This window comes from Molossus molossus, unplaced genomic scaffold (genome assembly GCF_014108415.1).
Source record: "Molossus molossus isolate mMolMol1 unplaced genomic scaffold, mMolMol1.p scaffold_m16_p_3, whole genome shotgun sequence".
Lineage (NCBI taxonomy): Eukaryota > Metazoa > Chordata > Mammalia > Chiroptera > Molossidae > Molossus > Molossus molossus.
This window is the reverse complement of record NW_023425366.1, coordinates 119,211,409-119,230,303: the sequence shown is the minus strand read 5'-3', so window position 1 is coordinate 119,230,303 and position 18,895 is coordinate 119,211,409. Positions and strand designations below refer to the sequence as shown.

The 18,895-nt window shown below is 46.9% G+C and overlaps 1 protein-coding gene across 1 annotated transcript; it reads right to left on the bottom strand.

Annotated features, from left to right (window-relative positions):
- Nucleotides 1-16,883: 16,883 nt before the first annotated feature.
- On the bottom strand, nucleotides 16,884-18,217 carry ZG16B (zymogen granule protein 16B). The gene is made up of 3 exons (XM_036279753.1): nucleotides 18,163-18,217; nucleotides 17,837-17,942; nucleotides 16,884-17,211 (listed from the first exon to the last, which is right to left on the bottom strand). The coding sequence occupies exons 1-3, from the start codon at nucleotides 18,215-18,217 to the stop codon at nucleotides 16,884-16,886; spliced, it is 489 nt and encodes a 162-aa protein (XP_036135646.1).
- Nucleotides 18,218-18,895: the final 678 nt, after the last annotated feature.

Below are 18,895 nucleotides of genomic sequence, written 5' to 3'. Positions count from 1 at the left end.
GGCCAGCAGAGGCCCCAGCAGAAGACCTGGCTGCATGGCTACACAGGAAAATGAAACATGCAGGGCAGAAAACCCTGTGAGCAACAGCTAAAGCCTGGGGCCTTCCATTAAAAATGACTGACATTGCCCTGGCAAGTTTGGCTCAGCGGTTAGAGCGTAGGCCCGTGGACCGGAGAGACCCGGGTTCAGTTCCTGCTATGAGCATGTACCTCGGTTGCAGTTTGTCCCCGGCCCCGATTGGGGTCGTGTGGGTGGCAACCAGTCGATGTTTCTCTCTCACGTCTGTGTTTTTCTCTCTCTCACGTCTGTGTTTTTCTCTCTCTCTTCCTCCCTTTCTCCCTCCCGCTGTATCTGAAGATAAATACAAAAAAAAAAAAAATCCTCGGGTGAGGATAAAAAAAAATTTTTTTTTAAATGACTGACATTATGACAACTTGTCTATAGTGTTCTTTTTTTCTAATTAATTAATTTATTTTTGTTACAGATGTTTCTCCTTTTTTCCCCACTGAATCCCCCCTTCCTCTCCCTCCCCGCCCTGTCCCCAGCTTTGTTGTCCATGTCCATTGTTCATGCATACATGCATGTAAGTTCTGTTGTTTATCTCTCCCCCACCACCCCCTCTTTTGGGGATTGTCAGTTTGTACCCCACTTCCACCTCTCTGGGACTACCCCATTTCTCAGACTGTTATGTTTATTATATTCCACAAATAAGTGAGATCATATGAAACTTGTCTTTCTCTGTTTGACTTGTTTTGCTTAGGATAATACTTTCCAGGTCCCTCCATGTGGTCTCAAAGAATAAGAGATCTTTCTTTCTTACAGCTGCACAGTACTCCATTGTGTATATGTACCACAGCTTTTTTATCCATTCCTCTACTGATGGACATTTGGGCTGTTTCCAGATCTTAGCTATTGTAAATAGTGCTGCTACGAACATGGGGGTACATATATTCTTTCTGATTGGTGTTTCAGGCTTCTTAGGGTATATTCCTAGAAGTGGGATCACTGGGTCAAATGGAAGTTCAATTTTAAATTTTTTGAGGTAACACCATATTGATTTCCATAGTGGCCGCACCAGTCTGCATTCCCACCAGCAGTGTACTAGAGTCCCCTTTTCCCCACACCCTCGCCAACACTTGTTGTTTGATGATTTGTTGATGGCGGCCATTCTGACAAGTGTGAGGTGATACCTCATTGTTGTTTGAATTTGCATCTCTCTGATGATTAGTGATGATGAGCATTTCTTCATATGTCTCTTAGCCATTTGTATGTCCTGTTTGGAGAGGTGTCTATTTAGTTCCTCTGCCCATTTTGTAACTGGGTTCTTTGTTTTCCTTTTGTTGAGTTGTATGAGCACTCTTTATATATTGGAAATTAACCCCTTATCTGATATATCATTGGTAATGATGCTCTCCCATACAGTGGGTTGCCTTTCCATTTTGATGATTGTATCTTTTGCTGTGCAGAAGCTTTTGAGTTTGATGTAGTCCCATGTGTTCATTTTCTCCTTTGTTTCTGTTGCCTTAGGTGATGTATCAGTGAAAATTCTGCTGCGTATGATGTCTGAAATTTTGTTGCCTACATTTTCTTCGAGGATTTTTATGGATTCATGAGTCACATTTAAGTCTTTTATCCATTTTGAGATTATTCTTGTGTATGGTGTAAGTAAGTTGATGGTCTAGTTTCATTTTTTTGCATGTAGCTGTCCAATTTTCCCAACACCATTTATCAAAGAGGCTGTTTTTACTCCACTGTGTGCTCTTGCCCCCTTTGTCAAATATTAATTGAGCATATTGCCTTGGGTCCATTTCTGGGTTCTCTGTTCTGTTCCACTGGTCTATCTGCCTGTTCTTGTGCCAGTACCAGGCTTTTTTTTTTTTTTTATTACAGTGGCTTTGTAGTATAACCTGAAATCTGGTAATGTGATCCCTCCAACTTTGTTCTTCTTTTTCAAGATTGCTGTGGCTATTCGATGCCTACAGTGTTCTGTATGTGTGGAGCAGCATCCGCGTCCCTTGATGACAACAACAGGACACTATATACAAAACTGGGCTGAACAGTGACTGCACCTCCCTTATAACCCAACAGGAAATGGACTAATATAATGTTATAATGGACTTTTAGAAGACATCCTAAAAACTAAATAAGTGTGTTGCCTGGCTGGTGAGGCTCAGCGATTGAGCATTGACCCATGCACTAAGAGGTCGCTGGTTCGATTCCTGGTCAGGGCACAGGCCCAGGTTGTGAGTCAAATCCCCAGCGGGGGCATGCAGGAGGCAGCTGATCAATGTTCTCTCGCATCATTGTTTCTATCTCTCTCCCTCTCCCTTTCTCTCTCTCTCTCAAATCAATAAAGAAAAGAAAAAAACTAAATAAGTGTCATTATAAGGATGGACCACAAGACTCTCTGACATACTACTAACCATGAATGAAAAGCCCGAGCCGATCAACCTGCAGTGTTTCAGATGTGGGCATCCCCACTGAGAGTGCAGGTTCAAACAACAGATACTAAAATAAGCCCTTGTTGGAGAGCAGAAAATAACCTGTTGCTGCCAGCACCCCAGGTCGTACATCCTGGAGCTAGTATATTAACCTGGCCCTGGGAACCTCAAACTGGCACCCGCTGGTGTGCTCTCCTAGCCCCATGACGGGGTGGGGAGCTTGCCCAGGGCTTGCTCATGCAACCGAACATAACTGGTAAGTAGCCAACTACTATTTCATCTGGCAGATTTGTATCCCTCCTCTCATAATTAGTATTCTAGGCTGGAGGGAACATTACCAGTCAAAAGATATGGTATAGAAGGCCAGGGAGACCACCTGAACAAGCCACCATTCTTACACAGGATAGAACAATGGCCTGTTCTACCCACTGGTGCTGATTTGCCTCTGTTGGTGCCTACTAAACATCTGTCTTATTCTCTTTAGTTCAGTGCAGCTCACTGCTTTGCAAGATGGGATGATGACATGACTCTCCAGTTCAATGTTTCTGACTTTTGGGTATATTCAGAAATGCCCCTCTCTGCTACAGCTGGGCTGCCTTGGAAAGCTAATCCAGCCAGCCTGACACAATGATCCTATCTCAGCATGATTTGGAAAATTTCCTTAGGATTGTCAATCAGCTTTATATACTCTGATACTAATATATATGTCTGTTATTCCTTTACTGTATGCTATATTGTTGCTGTAAACTATAAACGCAATGTCTCCTCCCTCCCCAGCATATATGCAGAAAATATAATGGGCAAATTATACAGAAATAGAAAGGGAAGGTATTCATGTTGGGGCAAAAATATATGATAAATAGGGGCATGGGCCCCTTCCCATGCTCCAACTCCCCCTCCCACCCTGGGGGAACATGGGGAAGGCCATCTGTAAGCAGACTGTGAGACCTGGGAACCTGTTCAGAAAGAAAGGCCAAAGAGAAACTGCTTCTAGATGTGAGCCTGGATTGTAAACAGCTAGTGTTTTGATCTCATACAGTTTGTCTATAGGCCTGTTCCCTTCCTCCTACATGCCCTGTTTTCCATACTCTATAAAATCTTATGCTGGGAAAGTCTGGGTGGTGGCAAAACAATAGCACCAGTTGGCTGCCCCTGGTGCTGACTGTCGGCAGGTCGGATAGTACTTATCAGGATAACTTGACCCATCAGCCTCCACCAGTACACACGCAAGTCCTCATAAACCCATGTCTTTCACAGCTAATCCTGTGGGTTATTTCTCTGGAATCCACAAACAACATGCTGAGGTTTTCTGGGACCTCAGCGCTTTGCATAACAGCCAACTTTGAAACATCGGAAATGTTTTAGGTTCATTCATTAAATGACTTTTATGTCAAGGTAGTAGGGACATTTCAAACTTCAAATGAGAAAATTAAGGTCTCAGAGAAACTCCATCTTTTGCAGGATAAGAGACGATCCTGCCCCTAGCCACACTGGTTTGCATCTCTCTGTGGTCCGTGAGGCCTCTGGGTGAGCCCAGGCAGAGGTAGATGGAGTAGATGGAGTCAGAGTGGGAAGGAATCCAGGGCTGTGTTGTCAGTGAGTCACTAGATCCTTTCTTCACCTGATGCTCCAAAATGGCAGCCAGAAGGAGTTAATATAAAAAATTAAACAGCTGGGCAAAGTTTTGGGGTGAGACTTCAGGAAGGAAGATAATATGAGTAGACAGTATGCACACAGAAAAATGCTCATCATTAGTTCTAGGATGGCCCAAATATAACAGACTGAAATGCCAAGTATTGGCAAGGAGGTGGGGTCACTGAAATGTTCATACTTTGTTGGTGGGAATGCCACATGACATTTTGGAAAACGATTTGGCAGTTTCTTATCAACTTAGACACTTAACCTATGAGTCATTAATTCCACCCCTAAATATTTACCAAAGAGGAATGAAAACTTATGTCTACAAAAAGATTCATACACAAATGTTTATAGAAATTTTATTCATAGTGGCCCCAAACAAACAACCCAAATGTCCATCAGCTGGTAAATGGGTAGATTAAATGAAGTCTAAATTAAATGAAATGCTACTTAGCAATAAAAAAGGAACACACTCCTGAAATACAAATAACATAGATGAATTTCAAAATCATAACATTGAATAAAAAAAGCCAGACAAAGCTAGTGAGGCTCAGTTGGTTGAGCGTTGTCCCATGCACCAAAATGTCAATGGTTCGATTCACAGTCTGAGTACATACCCAAGTTACAGGCTCCATCCCCAATAGGGGGCATGCAGGAGGCAGCTGATCAATGTTTCTCTCCCTTTCCCTTCTTCTCTCTCTAAACTCAATAAAAACTTTCTTTAAAAAAAAAAGCCAACACAAAAAGTATATAGGGTATAATTTCTTTATATGGAAATTTTCAAAAAGGCAGAACTAATTCATAGCGACAAAAAGCAGATAGATCACCTATCTATTGAGTTTGGGAGGGAACTGAGTACCAAGTGTCACCAGGGGACCTTTTTTAAGTGGCAGAAACTTTCTGCATTTTAAGTGTGGTGATAGTCACATAGATGTATATATTTGGCAAAACTCATCAAACTGTACTGTTAACATAGATGCATTTTATTATATATAAATTATGCTTCAATCACGCTGGCCGGTTTGGCTCAGCAGTTAGAGCGTCAGCCTGTGGACCAAAGAGTCCCAGGTTCAATTCCAGCCAAGGGCACGTACCTCAGTTGTGGGTCATCCCTGGCCCCGGTTGGGGTCGTGCACGTGGCAACCAATCGATGTGTCTCTGTCACATCGATGTTTCTCTCTCTCTCTTCCCCCCTCTCTCTCTCCTGCTCTATCTGAAGATAAATGCAAAAATGTCCTTGGGTGAGGATAAAAAACAAACAAACAATTCAGAGTGAATACAGTTGAATATCAAAACTCCATAGAGGATCCCAGGATCTAACTTTAGACAAAGGGGACAAAACCATAAGGTTGGGAGGCCTGGTCTGAGTGAGTGCTCCATCAGTGGGCATTATTGTGAGTCCCTGGACCTGGCAGTAGAAGAGATCTTTTAAGTAGGGAATCTAAAAAGAGCTTAAGCAAATTCACTCAAATGAGGAAAGGAAAGGGGGCTTATCTGGAACATTCTCTGTGGCTGGCTTTCTGCTCTGGACAGTTATTTCTGTGTGTCCAATCTGTTGGGGGTCACCTCAGGCAGGATCTGTCTACTTTCTTCCTCCTCACATGCCCAGGGCTCTGCAAATATCCCTTGGCGCTGGACCAACCTTTGCCTTGGTTGGTCACTGTGACTGTTCCCCTTAATTCTCATTGGCTCTTCCTGTGTCCCATGGGCTTGGTCTGTGCTATGGGGCTTACTTTTCTGGCAGCCTGTGGACAGGAACACAAGCATTTAGCAACCAGCACCCCTCCAGGACAACCCAAATGGAGTCCTTGCCAAGGGTAGAGCATTCCAGGCCCCACTGGTAGTGGATGTGACCCAAGGGCACCTGGGCATGAAAGACTCAGACCACACAGAGCAAGTAGGAGGGGGGCTAGGGTCTGGAAGGGAAGGGGAGGCAGAAGTTGACTTGCCTGGAGACTGAATCAGGGGGCAGGATGAGCAAGGTCCTTGGGAAACAAAGTCTCTTCCAGGGCTGGCTGCACACATTGGGGGGCTCAGTGTAAAATAAAAATGTGAGGCCTCGCCCTGGCCAGGTAGCTCAGTTGGTTGGAGTTTTTCCAGTGTGCCGGGGTTTCAGCTTTGATCCCTGGTGGAGACACATGCAGGGGTCAACCAATGAGTGCATAAATGGGTGGAACAGCAGGGCAATGTTTCTATCTCTCCTCCTTTCCCTTCCTCTCTCTAAAAATCAATTTTAGCCCGGCCGGTGTGGCTCAGTGGTTGAGCGTTGACCCATGCACCAAGAGGTCGTTGGTTTGATTCCCGGTCAGGGCACATGCCCAGGTTGTGGGCCCGATCCCCAGTGGGAAGCATGCAGCAGTCAATGTTCTCTCTCATCAATGTTTCTATCTCTCTCTCCCTCTCACTTCCGCTCTCTCTGAACATCAATAAAGAAAAAAATTTTCTAATTAAAAAATAAATAAAAATCAATTTTAAAAATTTAATGCAATGTTTGATATATACTTACACCACAAAAGTATTTGTTGTGTATCTGAAATTCAGATTTAACTGGTATCTTGCATTTTACCCGGTATTCCTACTTGGGATGTGTCCTGAAATGTAAGAACAGGAATAGCTGATTTAGAAAGTTTGGAGCCTGGCTGGAAGACCATTCAGGCCATTTCTCTCTCTTCCTACTGTTCTTTGTTCATCAGTTTTCATCCCCTTGGTGGACAGGGTGCCCCACGGCCCCCTGTTCACATGTGACACCACCAGGTACACGCAGAATCCTACTTGCCCATCTCTGGCCCTGAGAATGGCTGGCTCAGCTTGGGTCAAGATCCACCTGTGGTCCACAGGGCTTAGGTGATCACGTGGGTCAAGGGCTCAGTGCGGCAGCCTTAGCCTCACTCCAGGTGGATTGTGGGATGAGGCCGCAAGCAGAAGGCCAAACTGGGGAAGCTGCCCGAACTCTTAGAGTCTCTCCCACCGGAGCAGCAGGAGGTCACTGCCCACAACACCCTCGGCTGTGGCCTCTGTCCCAGCCAGCTTGCAGCTGTCCACTGGATCCACTAGGACACGCAGGAATACATTCAGAGGCAGCTGGCGGACCAAGGCCACAGCTGTGGGTTTCATGCCCACACTTGGAGCCAGACTCTTTGGGGACTGAAGAGAAGGGATATGTCCCAAAGAGGCCTCCGAAGCTTTTTGGAGGGAGCGGCCATGATCACTGGTCTGGAGGACAGATGAGCAAAGCCCCTGTCCGAGAGGTGGAAGTGCACTTAAGGAATGGGGAGAAGCCCCAGGGGGCAGCCCCAGGGCTGGAGGGTTGTTACAGAAGGGAAAGAACTGGCCACTCCTACAGGATGAAGCCGACTGCCAGTCCAGCTCAGAAACTGGGCAGATGTCACGAAGGCCTTCCCAGCCATGGGGCTGGCCGAGCCGGGAGGATGGAGGGCGCGGGACCCGGCCACTGAGCCCGCCTCCTTCCCAGAATCCAGCTGAGGTTTGGGGAGCATTGTCGGCGCGGTACGGAGGCCCCGAGGCCGAGCGCGGGAATTCCTGCAATGGGCGGGCGAGCGCATCATCGTGGTGGCCGGAGCCGCGCGGCCCGCATCCAGCACCTGCGCTGAAGCACCATCAGGGGGCGACAAGCCACCTTCGGGCGACGCGTGGGCCCGAGGTTCAGCGCCCATCCTCCTGCCACCCGCTGCAGCTCCTGTCAGCCAACAGCCAGCACGGACTTTTCTGCCTCTCTGGGATCGGCTTCAAGGGGCGATCTGGCCGGAGAAGCCGTCCGCCCAGGGCCCAAGGCGGTGACCGGAGAGAGTGGACGAGCGGCGCGGGGAATAGGTCCCAGCGAGGTCGCTTGAGGGTCCTGAGTCCCACCGCCCGCAGCATGCGCGCTGCCAGGTGCTCGCGCTCACCTGGCAGGGCCCGGAGATGAGGTGACTGGGGCGAGTACAAGTCGGCACGGCCAGAGAGACCCTGAATGCTCGTGTTGAATAAAGGTTCTGCACTTATGTGAGCCCGCTTGGTCCTTGTCACCAAAGGGAGTGGGCCTGGGCGTCCCCAAGCTCACACTCCCATGATTCTGGCCCTGGACCCGGGCACTATGCGAGGATTGCACCTTAATGACCCCCAGGTCCTGAAAACAGGTGTAGCGTCTGAACCAACGCCCGATTCTGTGGTGCTAGGCAGAGCTTGCTTGGCAGGAAGGACGTGCTGGGTTTGCTGCGGGAACGATGGAGGAATTCCTGAGAACTTGCAGAGATAGGGATTGACTGTGCCATCGACTGTGCTTCAAAATCAATCTGCACAACAGCCTCTGAGCTGGAGCCATTGTCTGCTCCTCCTCCCCTTCTTCTTCCCACTCTTCTCACCCTCCTCTCATCCTGTCTGATCCCTATCACAAGGCAATGACTGTTCTGCAGATTAGTGCTGTTACTTTTCCATTTCTGACCATCCTTGTTGCCACACCAGGAGGTATTGGGAAGCAGGATCCCCCCCACCTTTGCAGTTGTCAGACCCAAGAAAGATGAGCACCTGTGGAAGAGGTCAAGAATCTCTTTAGTACTGAAAACGGATATCCCTTTTAGCTAGCCAAGGTCAAGAAATGAATTATACAACAGCACCGCCCCTCAAGCATGGTGGAGCAGGATGAAGGTGGGAAGAGGGTGGCTTGGCCCCTCTGTAAAAAGAAAAGGGGGTCCTGCAAAGCTACTTCAGATACACATGTCAAAATGTTTCTTATATGTATTCTATATATTTCTGTGCTTTTATTATTGACACATTAAAAGACTAGTCTAAAAACACACATAATTTTGAAGTAGTGATGAGTGTATAAGTGTATATTTCAAGATATCTGGAACAACTGTAATTAATATGACAAGGCCACAGGCACTGTTGATGAGGTGAACAAGGTCACATTCATAATCGAAGGAAAAACAAAATTTCCAGTAGAAGAATATGGAAATAAGGAGGTAATTTTTTCCTCACTCAGGTTTACAAATACCCTGAATTTTCCCCACAGTCTCCAGATTAGGAGTCACAAAGTAGCTCATAACCAGCATCTAAAATTAAAATTAGCCCTGGCCTGTTTGGCTCAACAGTTAGAGCATCTCAGGTTCAATTCCTGGTCAAGGACATGTATCTGGGTTGCAGGTTCGATCCCTGGCCCTGGTCAGGTGGTACGGGAGGCAACCAATCTACGTGTCTCTCACACTGATATTTTTTCTCTCTTTCTCTTTCTCCTTCCACTCTATCTAAAAAATTAATGGGAAAATATCCTCAGGTGAGGATTAACAAAAATAAATAAATAAATATAAATTTAAAATTAAAGTAGAGAAAAGAAATATGTCAGTTGTATCTCACACAGTGAGATGCGAATCCGTTGGGAAATCTTTGCCTTGGTCTGTGGTTCCGAGCCGACTTTTAGCCAGACCACCTCAAGTTGAACCTCTTTTTCTGTCAGGTTGTTGTGGCGTGACAGAGTCAAAGAAAGACCACTAGAGAACTGAAGTCCAAATAAGAGCCGTTTATTAGCCAGCCAGCGTCTGATTCTGAACACCCCTGTGACAGAGTCTTCAGAATCAGCCCCAATATGCTTTGTTACATGCCTTTTATAACTTACAGCAAAAGTTTAATGATATAAGAAAATAGAATCCTCTTGATATAATGCCCAGGGCTACAACAATGCTGTATAGAATTAGTTTGCCTTGCAGATAATAGGAACACCCAGATACACCCAGGAACACCCAGGCACACCCAGGAACACGCAGGCATTTCAAGGTACATTGGGTCACACTTAGCCCCGAGCTGCACAAACACAATACAAGCCCAATTCCTTGAGATTGTGGGGGAGGTCTAGTCTCTGACTCAAGACCTCCAGGCTCTGTGGACTCTGTCAGACATATAGCCAACTCCCAACAATTTCTTGGTTCAGGAGGTCTTTACAAAACAGCTTCAGCCAGAGGGCACACAGTGACTTTCCCAATCATCAATTATGGAGCTATAAACAAGCCAGCACAATAATTTACCAATCATCAATTATGGGGTTATAAACATGCCAGCACAAGGTACTGCTGTGTGACCCTAGGCAAAGCCACTGTGCTCTCTGTGCCTTAGTTTTCTCCTTTTGCAAATGGTGATAATGGAAGTCCTGTCCCTATAGGACTGCTGTGAGCAGGGAGTTCAGGTGGGATGGGCACTTGGCACGATCACTGTTTGGCTGTTGCTGTTTGATAGGTGCGTGCGTGCTCTGTGTCACAACATAGAATGTGTTTCTTCCTGAAGGTCATGGTTCAAAATGTTTGGAAGCCTCGTCCCTGGAGGATTCTGGGACTCAGACCTTGGCAAAAGCTCATGTGGGATTCCAGGCTTGGAAGAGGGGATATGAAGAATGTGCAAGGTCTGCATTAGTTTTCCATTTCTGCTATAATAATTTACCACACTTCATAGAGCACTGTCTTTGGTTATCTCTGGCTCTCACCTTTGTCCATGTTGAACCCTCTGCCTGGAATTATCTCTTCCCCTTGTCTCCACCTGGCCAGTTCCACTCAGCCTTTAGGACTTAGTGCATATATTGCCTCGTCCAAGAAGGCTTCCCTGAAGCACACCCTTACCACTCTACCTCTGAGAAGATCCCTATGATTGATGCCCTGCATGTATCCCCATCAACACAGATACCACAACCAACTGCCACCATCTGCTTCTGCAATAATCCCCTATGAGGTGCCCATCAGCTGAACATCTGGTCTCTTCTTCTTTACATCCCCAGTGCCCAGGAAAGCCTGACATGTGTGAGGTCTTGGTACACGTATACTGAATGAGTGAATGAATGAGTGGCTTCCCTGAAGCCCCTTGCACACTCAGAGAAGCCTAGAACTGAACCTGGGCCAGCAGAGGCCAACTGGCTGGCCTTAGGGTGGGGAGTGAAAGGGTTAATAATGTTTTAAAGGGTACATGTAAAGGTAAAAGTTTGCAAAGGTGGAAACTGTGGAAATTGTGTTGCTTGCATGACCTTTGCTCAGCCTTTTGTTGAGTATGGATAAGGTTTATCTGGATTATCTGCAAGGCAATGGATAACCCAGCAGATGCCAGACAAGATACCAGACCAGCCCTACTGCAAGGTGGACAATGGGCCAGATAAAGTACAATGGCAGGAACTGCCGGAAGCTAAAGGTAGGATATATAACCAACACCTCAACCCTAATTCAAGACTGAACCCTTCTTGCCTGCACCCAGGTGTATGCAATAAAGCCATTTTGCTCTACATTGGCCTTGTGTTGTGGATGTGACCTCCCACCGGTTCAGACCCTTTAGGGAGCAGGGTTGGGGGGCATCACCAGAGCCCAGACTATTCAACAATTGTAGGATCAGGCCAGAGTCAGTCCTGCATCCTTGGCAGAATCACCAGGGCTTGGGGTGTCAGACTTACTGTTATAACCCAGTAATTCTCCATCTGCTAGAAGAAGGAACCTCTCCTGGGTTCCTTGAGCCCGAGTTGTTTTTACAAAAATTCTTGAAGAGAAAGGTATACATCAGCCATGACCACAAGGATATTAACCATGAACTTAACTAACAGGAGATGCCAGACGGGACAATGAGACATTCAAGGCTAAATGTTAAGAAATATAAAATAAACAACTTGTACAGCTACTAACTGCTGATATCTGCTTCTGTACACATAGCTTGCTTGCTCTGCTAAACTCTTGAGTAACCCCTGTCCTATATAAGCAACCCTCCCCCTGAGCTCGGGGCTGCAGTTCTCCTCTGTGTAGGTTGGCTGCAGTCCCTGCGCAGGTAATAAAGCTCCTAATATTCAAAATTACTTGATATCTGAGTGAGGATGACTCTCTTGGGTTACAACATTTGGAGGCCCCAGCGAGATCAACGGCGAGGTCCCCCTTTTCTGTGGGGTTGACCTCCTCAGACTACGCAGAGGCTGCCTCCTCACCCTCCGCACCTACATTCGTTCTGACTTTCGATTCGGCTAATTCGGATTAGGACTTCGGCCTCGAGGATCTGGGTAAGGGATTTCCCCTTCCTGTCTGTTTCGGTAGCTGGAGGGATCTGGGATTGTTGCCGGCGGGATGCCGGGATGCCGCTTAACCGCACTTCCCCCTCAGGGTCGGGACTCCGACTCCTGACCTGGGAAACCAGTCTGTTTCAATCTGGCACTTTTGGGTGCGTCTGTTCTAAAATTGGTATTTTTTGTCTTGACCGAGGTTGTCTGTCTATTTGTGTTACGTGTTCTCTGCTGCTCTAACTGTTTTGCTTTCGGTAGGATGGGACATGGAAATTCTTCCCCCCAGACTCCCCTGGAATGTGTGCTTGCTAACTTTTCTGATTGCTTTAAGCGCTCCTGTGACTATGAAAAAGCCTGCGATCCTGGTTTCCTGAGAACACTCTGTGAACTTGAATAGCCTGCCTAAGGGGTTAATTGGCCACCCGAAGGTAGTTTCAATTTGCAATTGGCTTTTATGGTCCGTCAGGAAATATACAGGAGCCTTGGTCACCTAGAACAAATGCCATATATTAATATTTGAATTGATATAACTACTGACAAACCCAATTATAGTAAGAAATGTCAGTATCCAGAGGTTCAAATGAAAGGAAAAAAGTTTTGTTAACAATGCCTCAGCCTGCCCTGAAGGACAGTTAACTCCTCCCAGCCCCCAAGGAAATTCTATCTTGCCCTTCAGGACCCCTCTTAAGAATATACTAAAATGGTAATTTACCTGAGTTTGCCTACTTTGGGTTCTTATTACAGAAAAACTAGAAGATAAATTTGGATCTGTTAATGATCTAACCCAATATCTGAATAGATATGGATATATTCAGATGTACTGGCTTCTTTGTAGTGAGGTCTCAATGCCTCTCTACAAGGCTTATTAACATTCTCACAGGTAAAGTGTTTAACCATTGAAGTGCCAGCCCGGTCCAGCTGCAGAAAGGGGCATATTCTTTCCATGCCAGCCTGGGCTGCTCCTCTGCAGCGGGTTTAGTAGCAGCTAGTTTCCAACAGGCTTCTCTGAACTTCAGGTAGTTAAATATAAGGATCCCAGGCACGGGTACAAAGTACTCTTGGAGAGTTAAGAAAGACTCTGCCCCGCATAAACATATGTGTTAAGATGTTGCTCCCCTTTCCTGCATCCTTTTGTAAACCTGGGGTCAGGGGAAATGTTCCCATTCCTCTGCCCATGGTAGGACCCAAATATTGTTGGGGGAAGGGCTTCCTTAGACACTTTTCACCATGTTCTCCTGTTAGGACTATTGGCCCAATTGGCTGAATTAGCAAAGGTAATAGTAGCAGACTTAAGGGAAACAGGACACACGGAACAGGATCACCCTAGGAAGGGAAACATGAGGAAGGGTCAGGATAGCAGGCCTAGGTCCCGATTAGGAATAGAAAAGACAAGGGCAAAGTCAGGTATAGAGGAACAAAATAAAAAGCAGTCCTTAATTTAGAAAAATGACAGGGCTAGGGCTCCTTCCAGCTGAGCCCTCTAGAGCCCAGAATAATACAAGACAATAGGGGACAAACTAGTTAGTTTCCTGGTAGATACTGGTGCAGCAGACTCAGTCCTGACCGAGCCAATGGGACCCTAACCTACCCCTAGACTTCAAAGAGGACTATAGACCTTGGGGAAAATATTGTGACTCATTCGTTTCTGTTCCTGCCGGAATGCCCATATCCCCTACTCAGACATGATCTACTCCAGAGATCATTCAATTGCTGGCCACTGCCACTCCAGGCCAGCCCTCACATCAAGTTCCCCAGGATATTGCCATCAATCCTACCAGCCTGCCTCCTGCATGATGACCCGGAGAAACCTCTGCAGAACTGCCTGGAGGCAATGGACACTGCAGATGGCCACCCAGACCTCAAGGATGACCCACTGCCATCATCAGATGAGGTATTATTCACGGATGGGAGCAGCTATGTCCAGGAAGAAATCAGGTATGCTGGGACAGCAGGAGTAACTCTGGACCGTGTCATTTGGTTTCAGTCATTAAACAGAGGAACTTCAGCCCAAGGGGCTGAACTCATAGCCCTAATCCAGGCTTTCTGATGAGACAAGGGGAAACCATACTGCAAATAAGGAAGCTCAACATATGGCCCTAAAACCAGTGGGGACCTATCCAGATATCAGTCACCTTGCCAAACACAAGTTTGCCTCTGACTCCTACTTACACTAGGTCAGAAAATGACTTAACCAAGAAAAAACAAGCCATGAAAAAAAACAACAGATAGTAGACACTGCCTGATGGGAGGTTATTAATCCCGGAGGCTGTAGGTCGGACTTTAATCAACCAGCTGCACCAGACTACCCAGTTAGGTTATACCAAGCTTACTGAACTCCTGAGAGGCAGGCAATGTCCAGTAAGGTCACAGGGCAAAGGAGAAGGCAGAGAAGCAGGGATGTATAGGTCTAAGTAAGGAGGAGGAGAAGAAAAGCTAGGGGATGTGCAGACAGTAGATAGATTGAACAAGCTCTCAGATTCATGTCAGGGGAGGGACTAAGAAAGTCGCAGAGGGTCTGTGTAAGTTGAAAAAGGATTGTGTAAGTCACAGAGGGTCTGTATAAGTTGAAAAAAAGTTATAGACAGGAAAAAAATTTTTAAAAGGATTATGCAGAGGAAATAAAAAGATAAGGAAGGATAAGAGAAAGGGACATACATATTACAGGAAGACAGGACATTGGAGGGCAGGTAAAGCACATGAACAGGACTTTAGAAACCAGTGAAAACTGGACCACTCTGCTCCCCCTCGCCCTCTTACAGTTCTTGCAGGCTCTGCAGTTTTCCCAGAAGACCTTTCATAAACACATCTGCAATGCCCTGCCTGTGCCCACCTCAAACCCTGCGCACCCTTTCCAGCCTGGGGACTCAATATAGGTAAAGAAATTCACCACCCAGAGGCTAACTCCGGCCTAGAAGGGACCCATACACTGTCATCCTGCCTGCACCAACGGCTGTCAAGGTCAACGGCATCCTGGTCTGGCTGCACCATTCCTGGCAGAAGGCGGAAAAAGCGGAATGGACAGTGCAGTCCTCTCCAGATCCTTAAAAATGAGACTCTTGCATTTATCAGGACTCTAATTTTTCTGATTATAACTGTACAGGGGAATCTTTATAAATCTAGACCCCAATAAAACTGGGAACTTAAAAATAAAATATTAGGGAAAATCTTAAAAATGTCACCACAAAGGGGATGTATTAACTCCATTCTGACCTACACGTTACTACACATACACACCCTAGCAGACTTTCTTTGTAAACATAAGGGCCTTGAGAAACCCAAAGAAAAATATAAAAATAAGGGGTTCATAATAGCCTTGGGGAACTCAGAGGAACCATGAAAAAGAAAGAGATTAATAATTGCCCTGACCTAACAAGCTCCTCTCTCCCCCTTCTCTGTATCAACCTCCCTTAACGGTGCCAAAAGCAGCGCCAAGAGAATGTAGTTTTTTTCTGTAGTTTGTGCCTTTAAAAACAGGCAACAAAGAAGGCAGGTTACTGAGGATTTGGGGAATGCCCCTCCAGCCCACCCATGTAATAAAGTGCTCCTTTACAATTCGGCTATATGTCTCTAGTTATCTCGCTGACACCTTACAACATTTAGAGCACTAAGGGAAGCTTGCTGTTTTTATGCCAATAGATCAAGAGTCATCAGAGAGAGTATTCAGGTTCTTAGGAAGCACCTCGCAGAACAAGCCAGAAGCGAAGAGGCCTCTCGTAGCTAGTTCGAAGACCTTTATAACTGGTCCCCCTGGCTCACTACTCTTCTCTCTGCTCTAGCAGGCCCCTCATACTCCTATTTCTAGGACTATTTCTGTGGACCTATAATAATAAACAAATTAATAGCTTTCATAAGAGAGAGGGTCAAATCTGTCAAATTATTAGTCCTGGCCTCTTATTACCAAAGGTTGCCATTAGATCAAAGATTTGATCTGTACATAAAACCAGTGGGGAATGTTATAACCCAGTAATTCTCCATCTGCTAGAAGAAGGAACCTCTCCTGGGTTCCTTGAGCCCAAGTTGTTTTTACAAAAATTCTTGAAGAGAAAGGGATACATCAGCCATGACCACAAGGATATTAACCATGAACTTAACTAATCAGGAGATGCCAGACGGGACAATGAGGCATTCAAGGCTAAGGTCTAGTAAATGTTAAGAAATATAAAATAAACAACTTGTACAGCTACTAACTGCTGATATCTGCTTCTGTGCACATAGCTTGCTTGCTCTGCTAAACTCTTGAGTAACCCCTGTCCTATATAAGCAACCCTCCCCCTGAGCTCGAGGCTGCAGTTCTCTGTATAGGTTGGCTGCAGTCCCTGAGCAGGTAATAAAGCTCCTAATATTCAAAATTACTTGATATCTGAGTGAGGATGACTCTCCTGGGTTACAACACCTACCTCCTGTCTAATCCTGAAGTTCTGTTCACTGAGCTCCAACCCAGAGGCCAAATCCTCTACAAGCTCAGAGGCCTTTGGTTGTACCCCAGACGCAAGAATCACACTTGGACATACTATTCCTGCAGAAACTTTATTTATGGGACTCAACTTGGCTATCCCAGTGCTACCACCAATCCGACAGCCTCGACAGGGTGATCTACACCCCATCCTTGGGGACCCAAGAGCACTCATTTTTTGTGTGGTATTATTTGTTTTTTGTGTTTTGTTTTGTTTTGTTTTGTTTTTATTGAAAGAGAGAGATCGATTTGTTGTTCCACTTATTTATGAATTCATTTGTTGATTCTTGTATGTGCCCTGACCTGGGATCCAACCATAACCTTGACATTTGGGGATGGCGCTCTAACCAGAAGTATTAGTGGTGTTCTCTACCCGAGGATAATCCCACTTAAAACCAATGCCGGTGATGCCAAGGAGCTGACGCTGGCCAAAGAGTCCTGTGAGCACCTTGTCAATCTCACTAGGGTAGACGATGAAGCTGCTTCCATCATCCTTCCCAAATGTGGCCCAGCGCCCAGTGCTGGTGTATAGAATCAGGTGGCGGAGGTAAACCTTGTACGAGCCATAGGCGCCTATGATGTACTCATTCGGCTGCAGGATGAATTCCTGGGAATGCCCACCTGAGACACCATATAGTTCGCTCCAGGAGGATCCATACCTCAGCTGAATACTGGGAGAAAGGGAGAACTTTGAACACTCCGGATTCAGACTGACTCACCACTCCTCAGGTCCTCTATCCCCCACACTACCCCTCCCCCATCCATCAGCAAGAATAGTCTTGTCACTGTACATAAGTCCCTGAGTACATGGCTTAGGGTTCCTGAGACAGACACGCTGGTCTCAAACTCCTGCTCTGTTGCTTTTGGGCTCTGTGGTCTTGGGCTTGCTGCCCAGCCTCTCCGGGCCTCAGTTTCTTCATCTGCAAAGTGGGAGCGATTGTTGGGAGCAGACACTGAGATCATCTGTAAGGAGAGCTCTGAGAAATGCCTGGTCACCATGACACTCGGGTGGTGCCAGCTGTCATCCTTGCTCAGAGCAGGGAGCTAGCTGTTCCCCAGCCAAGCTTGGGTTTTCTGAGTCCAAGTCACTCCAACTAGATCAGGTCGCAGGCCTGAGAAGCAAATGATTTCTCACATTCACCTGGGGGAATTCCACTAGCTTTGCTCCTCTGAGCTTATCTGTGTCCTTCCTCCCATGTGGTTCCTCTCCCAGAGCCTCCTCCTCCACGGCTCCCTGCCCATACTCTGTCTTCTTCGGTAACCTGGCTGCTCTGCCCCATTCCCCCTCCTACTCACCTCCTAAATATGCCTATAGGACTTATGGACACCCGAATCCCAGTTATATCGTTTTCATAGTCTTCAGAGGTACTGAAGTACGTGCCTCCTCCTTTCCCAAACATCTCTAGATGGACGAAAAAACAGATGGGGGAGAGAACAAAAGTCACACGGTAATATATAGGTTATCTTTTTGCAGAACTGAACAAAGCCCCTCCAGGCAGATGGGATGGCCCTGCGACTAGAGTTAGTCAGGGGCTGGGCCCAGACCCAGGGGTGTTCTAGGAGGAGGTGAAGGTGGCCACCAGGGGAATGGGCTCCAGGAAGGCAGACCCAGCCAGACTTACGCTCTGCCCAGCAGGTGGTGCTCCACAGGATGGTGAGGGTCAGCCACAGCAGCATGGTTTCTGGCTTGTGAGTCCCAAGGCTCCTGGGGAGAAGGGACAGTTCACCTGACTCTCAGAGAGGGGCCCTGCCTGACCTTGTCGGGCCCCATCCATGGGAAGGGAGCACCGCCCCACCTGGCCAGGAAATTCTTCTTGCCCAGTCCTTGCACTGGAGAGTCTTGCATCTGGGCTCCCTCCACCTGACCTTTTATACCCTCCCAGGTCTTGTGGGCCTCCATCCAGAAGGAAAGAGTATGGATCACCCTGGGGACAGAAAGGAAGCCCCAGAGCCATCCTGGGTGAGGCTCCCGGACACGTCGTGCTTGTTGTCTTGGCCCCAGGGCCTACACAAACAAAACTGTGACAGGGATTTTGTTGTCACCTCTGAGTCTTTTTTCTCAGCACATGAACTAGATCTTGACTTCAGAGGTGGGGGAGGTTCACTGACAGCCCTTCCTAGGTTGGCCAGACAGGTTTCAACCCTACCAGGGACTATAGGTGGAATGTCCACTGAAGGTTCGTGGAGCCCAGGGCTCCTGCCTTTTGCACACTTGGGTTCAGGACCTCATTCAGGTCTGGGCGGAGCCCAGTGTCCCTTGGGCTTTCAAGAGTTCAGATCAAGCTCCCTACTAACTCTCAGAGAGCCAGAGAGGACTATTCAATTCTTTGTGCCTGGTGGAACAGATACCCCAGG